The sequence below is a fragment of the Lithobates pipiens genome, unplaced genomic scaffold (assembly GCF_037356315.1).
Source record: "Lithobates pipiens isolate NorthernLeopardFrog02 unplaced genomic scaffold, aLitPip1_a1.2 Scaffold_18, whole genome shotgun sequence".
Classification (NCBI taxonomy): Eukaryota; Metazoa; Chordata; class Amphibia; order Anura; family Ranidae; genus Lithobates; species Lithobates pipiens.
This window is the reverse complement of record NW_027507758.1, coordinates 541922835-541935326: the sequence shown is the minus strand read 5'-3', so window position 1 is coordinate 541935326 and position 12492 is coordinate 541922835. Positions and strand designations below refer to the sequence as shown.

The window sequence follows — 12492 nt, the reverse complement described above, 5'->3', positions numbered from 1 at the left end:
TTCGAGAGGTCTCGTATTTACGCAGGTTGTGTCCATGAGGATCGAAGTATAGCAGGTAGGGATACAATGAACCGTGGTTAAATAGGATTCTTAGGGATATCAGAATGTTGGTCATATTCGTATGCCAGTACCATGACATGTATAAGCGCCAAAAAGAACATGAAAGGAACACAGTCGGAACAATGAAGAAAAGAAAAAAAGAAAAAAAATGAAAACAGGAGAACTGGGGTAAGAAGCAAGACCCATACGGGTCAGGCAATATGAATGCCCAGGGTGGGGGTTTACGGTACGATAACATGTACCAGGAATGCTCAGGGAACTTATTTGGAAGCTATGGAGAGGATGACCATGCTGTAAGAACTCAAGTGTTGCCAATCGGGATGCAGTTTGGTCGGCGGTCTGGTGGACGACTGAGATAGGTCCAGATGAAGGTCTGGCGGTAGGATCTGCCAGGTTCTCAAGAGGTGCAGCCCTTCCTCTAGTGATTGGATGAGATGGGTGGAGCCGTTGAATGTCACTTGCAGTTTGGCGGGGTACTTCCATTTATATAGGATCTTGTGGTTCCGCATGGCTTTGGTAACTGTCGCCAAGTTGCGGCGAAGTTGTAAGGTGTGTTGTGAGAGGTCTGGTAAAATCTGGAGATTGGAGGCCGCCTCCGGGATGTTTTCACCTTTTCTAAGCGTCTCCAGGATTTTTTCTTTGGTGTGATAGAAGTGCAGTCGGAGTAAGACATCTCGGGGTATTTCCTGGGGTAAAAACGACGGTTTGGGGACCCTGTGGATCCGGTCAATCGTCAGATCCAGCGGAGACAGTGATGGGACCATTGCTTGGAAGAGGTCCTGGGCGTAGGATGGCAGTTGTTGTGTTAGGATTGTTTCCGGGACCCCTCGGATCTTTAGATTGTTTCTACGGGACCGGTCCTCAAGATCTGCCATTTTTAGTTGCATTTTGTCGATAGTTTCTTGTTGCATTGCGTGCGAGTCCACCAACGCATTAAAAGGTGGACGTCGCTCATACTGGTTTCCACTTGGTGCACTCTTCCCCCCAAGTCATTAATCTCAGCTCTGCATTGATTTAAGCAGGCTGCCATGTCGGATTGTAGGGATGACCTCAGTAACATTAACAGTTCTTTAAGTGTGGTGTCAGAGATAGGCTGACCAGTAGTCGGGAACTGTGCGAACGGATCCACGTGCGGTTGTATGGTCGTACCTCCGCCAGTCGAATCGGTCGTTTCTAAATCCGTTCGGTTAGACGCTCGTGCAGTGTCAAGTCTAGGCTTAGACTTGACAGGGCTTCGTGATGATGGGGAAACGTTCGGAGAGTCCGAATCCGAGGATTGTGTACCTGTTTCCGCGTCCATCTCCACCACGTGTTCCGCTCCGGGTTTCGTCTTAGGTGACGATAGATGGTGAGAGCGTCTCCCTGCGTGTCGGCCTCCTCCGCCATCTTTCTGTGGCCCGCGGCCTACCGCCGGAAAGAAATCCGGTAATTTCATGGTGTTGGCCGGGTGCTGTGTTCTCCTCCGCATGTTCGCTAGGTCGGCGGGAGTCTCCCACGTCGCTGGTGTTTGATGTACCGGCCGTGGGATGCGAGTAGCGGGCTTGAGGGCTAGAGTTCCCTGAGCATTGAGCGGAGCTCTTTCAACAAGCGGCCATCACGTTGCGCGGTCGCCACGCCCCCCGTTAATTTGGTTTTTAATGAATGCACTATATGTTAATTTCATCATCTAATAATTCATTTGTTGACTGAGATATCAAGCACTAATTGGCTTATGTTACTGTAATGATCCAGATATAAACATGGAGGATTATAATATAGGTATTTAGCAGTACATTAGGTGGATCAAGCGCTGTTTAGCATTTTTTATTCAACTTTTGTTCCACTAGTGGGGACAGTGCTAACAGCAGTGGCCCAATCACTTCAGTATACTGTATATGACAGAGGAGTGGGTGTCCTGTATTTGATATCCATAATATATTCACGATTGGTAAGATTTGAAGACAGGTTTTGGAAACTGCTCTTCTGGGCAAATATCACAGAGCTGCTGGACAAGAAACACGTTAAACACTCATTATGATTTATACCACTGTGCAAAAGTTTTGGGCAGGTGGGAAAAAAATGCAGTAATTTAAGAATGCTTTTGGAAATAGAATTGTTAACAGTTTATTTTGATCAATTAACAAAATGAAAACTAAATGACCCAAAGAAAAATTCTGATCAAATCAATATTTGTTGTGATCACACTTTGTCTTTAAAACAGCATCAATTCTTCTAGGTACATTTGCAGACAGTTTTTGAAGGCTATCGGCAGGTAGGTTGTTCCAAACATCTTGGAGAACTAACTACAAATGTTCGGATGTTTAAGGGAAGTAGGCATGATGGGTCTTTCATCTGCTGCATTAAGTTTCCTTGGCTGACCACTGTGTCTATGGTCCTCAACATTTGCCCATTTCTTTGTGCTTCTTCAAAAATCTGGAACAGCACATCTTAAAAACCCCAGTCTGCTTTGAAATCTTTGCCTGGGAGAGACCTTGCTGATGCAGTATAACTACCTTGTGTCTTGTTGCTGTGCTCAGCCTTGCCTTGGTGCATGACCTGTTACATGTGTCTTCCACAACCTCACCTTAGTAGCAGAGTTTGGCTGTTCCTCACCTACACAACTGTTTCTGTCTCAGCTAATAACTGTGTTTTTACATAAAAATTTAATTAATGATCATTAACATCTGCTTGCTATAATTAGTTAATCATACAACTGACTCTAATCCTACAAAATCCATGACTTTGTGCAAGTGTACAAAGTGTACAAGTGTTGGAATTGATGCCAAAGGGTAGTTGCACCAAATACTGATTTGATATAGATTTTATTTCTGTTTGCTAACTTTGCATTTTGTAATTTGATAAAAATAATTAGTATGCTTTATTTGATCATTTGTATGACTATTGTCCATTACTTTGATTGAGATTAGTATGTAAATGTTTTACTGCTATACCTGATTGTTATATACCAGAACCAGCTGCCTTTAATTTTTCTGTTATTTGTATGGAAATGTAAAAAATAATTCTTTAATGATTAAAAATGTATTTTTCTAAAGCATTCTTAATTTGACAGCATTTCTTTACACCTGCCTAAAACCTCTGCCCAGTACTTTATGTTCTACCCACGTGGATGCAGTCCTTCATTAACAGATAATCTGGAGAATTCCTGGAAATGCAAGTTTGCTAGCAAGTATGTACTATTGATTGTGTTTGGTGCATTAACTAACCTCTGGGTTTTTCAGTTCTTCTATTACAGGGTTCAGATTATTCCATCCATCATAAGACCAGAGTCCTTGGTAAAAAGCCACTCCAACTGGACCAAATCCTACAGCCGTATTTTCAAAGGCATTCTGGAAGACCTGAGTGTTTCCTTTGGCCAAGAAAACCATACCACCCACAGTTATGACCAACAAGGCAATCAACTTGGCAGCTGTGAAGAAGTTCATCAAAGAAGCAGAAAGCCTAACATTGAGGCAGTTGATGATGCTCAGGACGAGGATACAGGCAGCTGCTGTGCACTTCACCGCTGCATAAGGCAGTGGGCAGCCCTGGTAGAAGGCAGCCACCACATATTCTGAAAAACCAATTGAGATAGCAGCAATGCTAGCAGGTCTTAACACAATGACTGATGTATATGCATTAAGGAAGGCTGGTAAGGTGCCAACATTCCTTAAAATATAAATGTACTCCCCTCCAGATTCCCTAATGACAGTGCCAAGTTCAGCATAGGAAAAGGCACCTAACATCGCTAGAACACCACATGCTGCCCATATTAACAGGCTGGCTCCAGGGCTGCCCATGTGATAGAGGACCCACTGAGGAGACATGAAGATACCAGAACCAATCATGGTGCCAGTTAGCAGTGACACAGCACTAACCAGGCCAAGTTCACGTTTGAGTTGTAATTTTTGGGTCCCATGTTCCATATTTTCATCACAGGATGAAGAGGAGTCTCTTTTTGTCCTTTGATGCATCGTGGAATATCGGAGTCTTCTTATCTCAGATTCTTCTAAAACAAAGTGTGCTTTTTCACAGCTAAAGTGTGACAATTAACACCAATGTTAATCATTACAAAGAATATCACAGATGCTTTATTACTGCTGTTAATAATCAATTAAGTTAAACCAGTAATGCATATTTCCAAAAGTAATGAGGGAACATAAATGCAATCATCAGGTATAGTTTTGTGTTCTTAGTTTAGGCTACTATGGTGGCATATACAAGGTGTTTTAGCTATGGAATACTACAAATTGTAGCATGCTGTAGAATAAAAGATGCTACAATACAGAAGCTGTAGCTGCCCAAAAACAGATTTTTAAATTCACCTGCCATTGGCTCAGACAAGTCCTTGGGTCAGTGTGAATGGAAATTTCACTATGCTGCCCTTGCATGGGTCTATCATCTGTAGAGAAACCTTTTAGACTGTAAACTGACACAGGGGACCTACATAAATCTTCAAAGTATATTCAAAGCCAAAACTTTTGTTTTTAGTTTCGTTTTTTTTTGAGGAAGGATTCACTACATTACGTTTTTATCTTGTGTCCCTACTGGGTAGAGTCACCCTCTAAATGAATCCTAGTGACCATTGTCACAGAGAAGCAAAGTGATGGGAAATCCAACATTTGTTTGGTTTTCAACACAACAAGAGATGAGGGTAAATCTTTCATGGATGACACCTGTTCCTCTAATAATGAGAAAATACTTCCTGCTGTATCTCCAGAACAAGAATTTAAGGGAAATCTCCCCAGTGAGGCAAATTAAAAAAGAAACTGATGAGGGATTTTTTTTTTAGGTATTCTCTACTCTGTGCAAAACGAATAAAAAAAAATAAAAAAGATTTGCTTAACCACTTGCCGCCCGCCATAATGCAAAATGACGACGGCAAAGTGGTTTCAATATCCTGACCAGGTGTCATATGATGTCCAGCAGGATAAAAGCCGCTGCACGCCCGTGGGGGCGCGCATCGCGGCGAACTGTGGTGTGTCAGTCTGACACACCGCAACACCGATCTAGGTAAAGAGTCGCTGATCTAGGTAAAGAGCCGTGTCCAATCACAGCTGATCACAGTGTAAACAGGAAGAGCCGTTGATCGGCTTTCCCTCACTTGCGTCTGTCAGATGCGAGTAGAGAAAAGCCGATTGGCTGATCCTCTCACAGGGGGTCTGTGCTGATTTATTATCAGCGCAGCCCCCTGAGGATGCCCACACTGGACCACCAGGGATACCAATAGGACCACCAGGGATGTCACCACCAGGTATGCCACCCTAGACGACCAAGGATGCCAATCAGTGCCCAAAGTGGATGCCAATCGGTGCCCACAATGGGCATCATTGATTGGCAGGCATTATTGTTTGGCACTGAAAATTAGTCTGGGTAGGAAGGTGTATATGTGCCCTGTCTTGAAGTGGTTAAACACACACTTTAAATCACAATACTATCACAATATTATCACAATACTAGTAAGATAGATTCTTAGATTCTTGAGGAGTAGATTAAAGTTGACACAACAGAAATATCAACAATTGGATGTACAAGAGTACCTATACACTGACACTATTGTCTCCATTCATTGGAACAGCTTCTTAGCCACTTGCTTACCAAGCCTTTTCTGGAACTTTTTTTTACAATTCTAAATTAGCTTTAGAAAATGACTGTACTTAAAACCCCCACCATTATATATATATATATATACTGTATATATACCGTATTTATCGGCGTATAACACGCACCTTTTCCCCCTTAAAATCGGGGGAAAGTCATGGGTGCGTGTTATACGCCAATCCCCACTGTCTGTGATTCTAAAAGACAGAGCGACGCCGAAAAAGGCAGAGCGCCGCCGAAAAAAAACGAGTGCCGCCGAAAAAGGCCGAGCCGCCTGCTCGGCTCCGCTCGTAGTCCCGCCTCCCTGCTGTTTCTGGAGCGAACGCTGCCGAAAAAGTCCGAGCCGACTGTACTGTGTACTCAGCTCGGCTCGGCTTGCAGTCCCACCCATACTGGGCGGGACTGCGAGCTGAGCCAAGCCGAATACACAGTAGAGTCGGCTCGGTCTTTTTCGGCAGCGCTTGCTCCAGAAACAGCAGGGAGGCGGGACTACGAGCGGAGCCGAGCAGACGGCTCGGTCTTTTTCGGCGGCGCTCTGTCTTTTTCGGCCACGCTCGCTCGGTCTGTCTCGGCGGTGGGATATTTAAACATGGGCAAGGCTGCAAACGATGATGGGCAAGCTGGAAATGACACTGGCAAGCTGCAAATGACACTCTGCAAGGCTGCAAACAGCGTTGGGCAAGCTGCAAATGATGCTGGGCAAGCTGCAAATGACACTGATCATTCTGCAATGATGGACAAGGCTGCAGATGCACACTGATAAGGCTGCATTGACGGGCATTTAAATGTAAGGTTTTTTTCCTTAAACTTCCCTCCTAAAACTTTTTTCCTTAAAATGCCCTCCTAAACTTGGGGTGCGTGTTATACCCCGATAAATACGGTATATATATATATATATATATTTAGCAGAGAAACTATAGAATAAAATGTGGCCCATTGTAATTTCGCAATGGTCTTTCAAAGGATTACCGCAATTTTACTGTATAATGTGAAAGATGATGTTATGCTGAGTAAATAGATACCTAACATGTCATGCTTTAAAATTGTGAACACTCGTGGAATGGCGACAAACTACGGTACTTTAAAATCTCCATAGGATACATTTTTTTTTTTTTTACAGATCACCTGTTTAGAGTTACAGAGGAAGTTTTGCACTAGAATTATTGCTCTCAATCTAATGATTGTGGCAATACCTCACATGTGTGGTTTGAACACCGTTTACATATGCGGGTGCTACTTATATATGTGTTCAAGAGGGGAGAAATCTGGTGCACTAGAGGCTATCATACCCAAACCCGCTAGGCTGTATAAGCAAATAAATTTTTCACAACAAGCACAGTCACATGAGGAAGAAAGTCCAAGGTGCTAACTGAGTGGCAGCTGCTGTAGAGGAGCTAGAAGTGACTCTGCAGGGAAGACAAGAGGGGGAGCAGCGCCAACTAAGTGTAGCAGTAAAGTTTTAATAGGCACAATAAGTAAGGCAACTCACAGGATTGTGGTTGATAATGCTTGTCAGTAAGTGGACCTACCCCACTGTTGGTGGCCAGCTGGCCATCGTTCTGCCACGCCCACTGACAGGGACGCCCGTGACGCCAGCCTGATCCTCATCCACCTGGGACTCTCGGAACACCTCCTGGTAGTGTTGCTGCTCATCGACACTGCAGAGGGAGTCATCCGGTTTCCCTTGAGGAGGAACGCTGGTCAGTTGGCCACCCACAGCAGGGTCTGTCCACTTACCGACGAGCATTGACGACCACAATCCTGTGAGTTGCCTTACCTAATGTGCCTATTAAAACTTTCACTGCTCTCCCTTTTATCTTACATATGTGTTTGTTTCTGCGCATGAGCTTGAGCATGGAGGGATGTGGAGCTCTGAATTCTTTTTTTTCTTACCTATCTTACTTTTTATTTTTTATTTTTACACTGTCCCTTTATTTATTTTTTATCAATTTTATTCAGATTACAAGGAATGTAAACATCTCTTTTAATAGAAATAAGCATGACAGATCCGCTTTAGTGAGAGATCTGGGGTCAAAAAGAGGAGTCCGGTGCGTCACCATTCACTGTTTTAGGTTGAATGCCAATTTCAGACCGAATTTTTGGCTGAATTCGAACCTGAATCAGACCAAAAGACACACAGAACTCCTGTGAAATTCGCACCGGAGCCGCTCCGGAGATGTGTGAACCGGCTCCATAGGGAGCCGGTCACAATCTCCTGCTATGTGAATTGGATGAAGCCAAATCCGCACCCAATTCGCATAGGTGTGAACACAGCCTAAGAAAAAAAACTTTTGTTGATGTCTAAGAACCGTAGTGATGTCAGGGGTCATTCTGGTCCTCCAAAGGCATAGAGCCAAGTGTGGGCCATCTTGTCCTCTCTTGAGTTCCTGCCCAGTGATCGATTCCATCAAATTGCTCCTGGATGTACCAACGACTCCGGTAAGCTCAGAAATAACTGGGAAGCGGTAGGGACATCTATCCCAATCGCCCATAAAAGTGATCCCGCTTTTATCAGATGCAGAATCGCCCACAGTAAATAACAATACCGGGGTTATGGCAGCTAGCTGCTGCCATAACCACTGCATTTAACATCAAAATAATTATGTATATTTACTGTGGGCAGTCTGCAAATGGCTAGGACAGGTCTCAGGAGGTCATGAAACATGTAGCATAATTTTTTATTGTTTTTTTAAGCAGCCACTGATCGGCTATTTCCATTCTCACGGAAGGCCAGGGTAAAATTGTTGCATGATACATATGATTACATTAGTACATATGATTTTCTTTTCCAATATGTGTCAATAAGAGGTGAACTGGAAATTCTGGCCATTTGCTAACCAATTTTTGTTCCTTTATGTAGCCTAAACTGCAGTTTGGTTTGGGTATATTTGTCTAAATTGGACTTCTGCATCAGTCTGACTGGACTGTGAGATGTTCAGCCTGGCCACAGGGGGCACTGTCTCTGGTGGCAGGCATGAAACTATGGTCTAGTTAGGTGCTTAAGTTACTCTCTTTCAAAGCCAGTTCAGTGAGAGTCGCCCTCTCGCTATGCACTCTGGGAGAGGGTATTTAAGATGCGGACGTCACATGGTTCGTGGTTTCCGGTCCAGTATGATGTGCTGATTACATGGTCCTGGTCCTCCTGACCGGCCCCCAGGAAGGCTATGGCCTGGGGTGCAGATCCACCCGACTTTAATGTCTTGGGGCTGGCTAGCCCGAGGCAAGGAAACCAAAGGAGGATTCTGATGTGGTTGGGTGCCGTCTCCAGTTCGGGAGAGACCCAGTGTACTTCAAGAATTCCAGGGGAGGACTCTTTAGAACACCACATACGGATTGGTTTTCTTAACAAGAGCCTGGAAGGGTTATAGTAACCAAAAGAATAAATTCTTGTGGATATTGCCAAGCAGGCTGAAAGAACCAGGTATCCTACAAGTGTTCTACAGCTTAGTTTCCCTACATGTTCTGCAACAACGTCTGTGACAAAGACTTTGTTCCTGAGTAAGCACCTTGTTGGCTGCTAGGCCTTGTGAGAGAGGGACTGTCCAACCTGAGTGATCATCCAGCTGCGAATGGCTATTCTCTGGATGCAGTCAAAGTAAGCAAGTTCTTTAACGTTTTTGGACTTTGACATTAAGAGTACCTGAACTTCCTTTTCCAACCCTCTGATCCCAAGTTGAAAGACTGTTCAATTGTCTGAGTTTGTAAATAAAATCTATTCCAATGGATCTACTGTCAGTCTCAAGTTACTGGGCCATCTACCACGGGACATCCCCTAGACTTGAAACAAGGAGAACGGAGGGTAACGGTAAGCCCAAAAATAACCAGCAGCTCCTTCGGGGGATAGTGCTAAGTTTAGTTTTATCCTTTAAAATAGGAGTTCCTAACCGTTTTATGATTACAATCCCCAATGAATTGCCAAATACGTTCCTATACCCCCTCTGCCAGACTGTCGTCATCATCACCAGTGGCGGAACTACCACCATAGCGACCCGTGCGGTCGCTACGGGGCCCGCAGCTGAGGAGGGCCCGGTGAGCGGGCGGCAGGTGAGCCGCCGAGCTCCTTGTCCGCTCGGCGCTCGTACAGTCACACTGACTGTACGAGCGGACACAGCCAGGTGACTCGGCAGCGGCGGGGGGTTGTTGGGGAAGCTGCGGGGAGGCTTAGTGGCTGGCCAATCAGCGGGTGGCGGGGCAGAGAGATGACATCATCTCTCACCGCCCGGCGCCCGCCCTGCAAACTGCCAGCTCCGCTCTCACTCACTGTGCAGGCAGCAGAGATTACATCCTCTCTCTGCTGCCTGACTCAGACTGGCAAACAGAGCGACTTTAACAGGAAAGTGACAATCCGCAATGTGTGACAGGTGACATGGCAAAGTGACAATCCGCAATGTGTGACAGGTGACATGGCAAAGTGACAATCCGCAATGTGTGACAGGTGACATGGCAAAGTGACAATCCGCAATGTGTGACAGGTGACATGGCAAATGGACAATCCGCAATGGATGGCAGGTGACATGGCAAGTGGAAAATCCGCAATGTGTGGCAGGTGACATGGCAAATGGGCAATCCGCAATGGATGGCAGGTGACATGGCAAGTGGAAAATCCGCAATGTGTGGCAGGTGACATGGCAAATGGACAATCCGCAATGTGTGGCAGGTGACGTGGCAAGTGGACAATCTGCAATGTGTAGCATGTGACGTGGCAAGGGGACAATCTGAAACTTGTGGGGACGTCACGTGGCAAATGGACAATCCACAACGTGTGGCAGGTGACGTGGCAAGTGAACAATCCGCAATGTGTGGCAGGTCACGTGGCAAGTGGACAAACCGCAATGGGTGGCAGGTGACATGGCAAATGGACAATCCGCAGTGGGTGGCAGGTAACGTGGCAAATGGACAAACCGCAATGGGTGGCAGGTGACGTGGCAAATGGACAATCCACAATGTGTGGCAGGTGATGTGGCAAGTGGACAATCCACAATGGGTGGCAGGCCACGTGGCAAGTGGACAATCTGCAATGTGTGGCACGTGACGTGGAAAGTGGACGATTTGCAATGTGTGGCAGGTCACGTGGCAAGTGGACAATCTGCAATGTGTAGCATGTGACGTGGCAAGGGGACAATCTGAAACTTGTGGCAGGTGACGTGGCAAATGGACAATCCACAATGTGTGGCAGGTGACGTGGCAAGTGAACAATCCGCAATGTGTGGCAGGTCACGTGGCAAGTGGACAAACCGCAATGGGTGGCAGGTGACATGGCAAATGGACAATCCGCAGTGGGTGGCAGGTAACGTGGCAAATGGACAAACCGCAATGGGTGGCAGGTGACGTGGCAAATGGACAATCCACAATGTGTGGCAGGTGATGTGGCAAGTGGACAATCCACAATGGGTGGCAGGCCACGTGGCAAGTGGACAATCCGCAATGTGTGGCAGGTGACGTGGCAAGTGGACAATCCCCAATGTGTGGCAGGTGACGTGGAAAGTGGACGATTTGCAATGTGTGGCAGGTCACGTGGCAAGTGGACAATCCACAATGGGTGGCAGGTGGACAATCCGCAACTTGTGACAAGTGACAATCTGCATCTGGTGGCAGGTGACACACTCGAGGCTCCCACTGATTCTGCATTATGGTGAGTTGAACTATTTAATTTTCTATAACAATGCAATAATAGAAATAATGTGTTTCAATCATCCTGACACCATAACACAAATGGTGCCGTGATAATTGAAGCGCCAACATCAGCCATTGCCCCAATAAATTGCCCCCATAAAAGTATTTTCTATCAGTGCCCCTCCCGAGACTAGAATCTGGATCCGCCCCTGGGTGGGGGGGGGGGCCCATACAACATTTTGCTATGGGGCCCTGTGATTTCTAGTTACGCCCCTGATCATCACCAGTACTGTTATGGGCCAGTACAGTTTTTTTTAAAGATTGATAGGTAGGAACAGGAAAGCTTAAAGAAAATCATAAGGATTTTATTGTATTTACCATATTTATCCGTGTATAACAGGACAGCCGGCTCTGTGTATCTTGACGGTGGTAACATTTAAAAATGATCATGCTGCAATTTTGGGCAAGGCTGCAGATGGACACTGATAAGGCTGCATTGATGGGCATTTAAAGTGGCTGTAAACCCTTACAAACCACTTTGACCTACAGGTAAGCCTAGATTAAGGCTTACCTGTAGGTCCAAGAAATATCTCCTAAACCTACATGGTTTAGGAGATATTTACAAAAAAAAAGTTATCGCTGTCTACGGTGCATGCGCCGTACACAGCGGCGCGCAGGCACACTATCGCCATTAGCAGCATGCTGCTGCTAACGGCAATATGCCGTTAGTGGCGGCTCCCATGTGCATGTGCGGGAGTGATGTCATCGCTGCTCCGGTGCTGTGAGTGGCCGGAGCAGCGATACCCGGAAGAAGATGAACGCTCTGTACTACAGGGGACAGCGGTGACATCACTGGCTCCTGTGTCAGATAAGTGACACATAATAGGCTACTATGTGATGCATAGTAGCCCATTATGCTTTACTTTTGCAGGGAGACAAAGAAGAAGTAAACCCATTCATGACACTGTTTAAAAAGCATGCTAGGATTTATGATCAGAAAGCCCAGCACTAAATTCTTACCTTTTGGCAAACTGTATTTTCAAACTTCACTAATTTCCGTCTATAAAAAATATAGCTTCCCTTTTAGGCAATCACAACTCACAGCAAACTCCGGATAAATCCAGGTTGCCAGACTTTACCCCCTGAGAACTTTAACATTCATTTTGCAAATAACAGATATAACTGACACATACATACACATTAACATAGGTTGCCTAGCTTAGGCCTTAGCTAAAATATTTG

General features: G+C 45.5%; 1 protein-coding gene across 1 annotated transcript in view; it reads right to left on the bottom strand.

The window, feature by feature from the left end:
* LOC143988918 (b(0,+)-type amino acid transporter 1-like) overlaps positions 1 to 4060 on the bottom strand; it is a 49806-nt gene extending 45746 nt beyond the window's left edge. The window contains exon 1 of the mRNA XM_077488845.1: positions 3264 to 4060. Coding sequence (XP_077344971.1) covers positions 3264 to 4010 — 747 coding nt within the window. The 5' untranslated portion in view covers positions 4011 to 4060. The remainder of the gene's footprint in view (positions 1 to 3263) is intronic.
* Positions 4061 to 12492: the final 8432 nt, after the last annotated feature.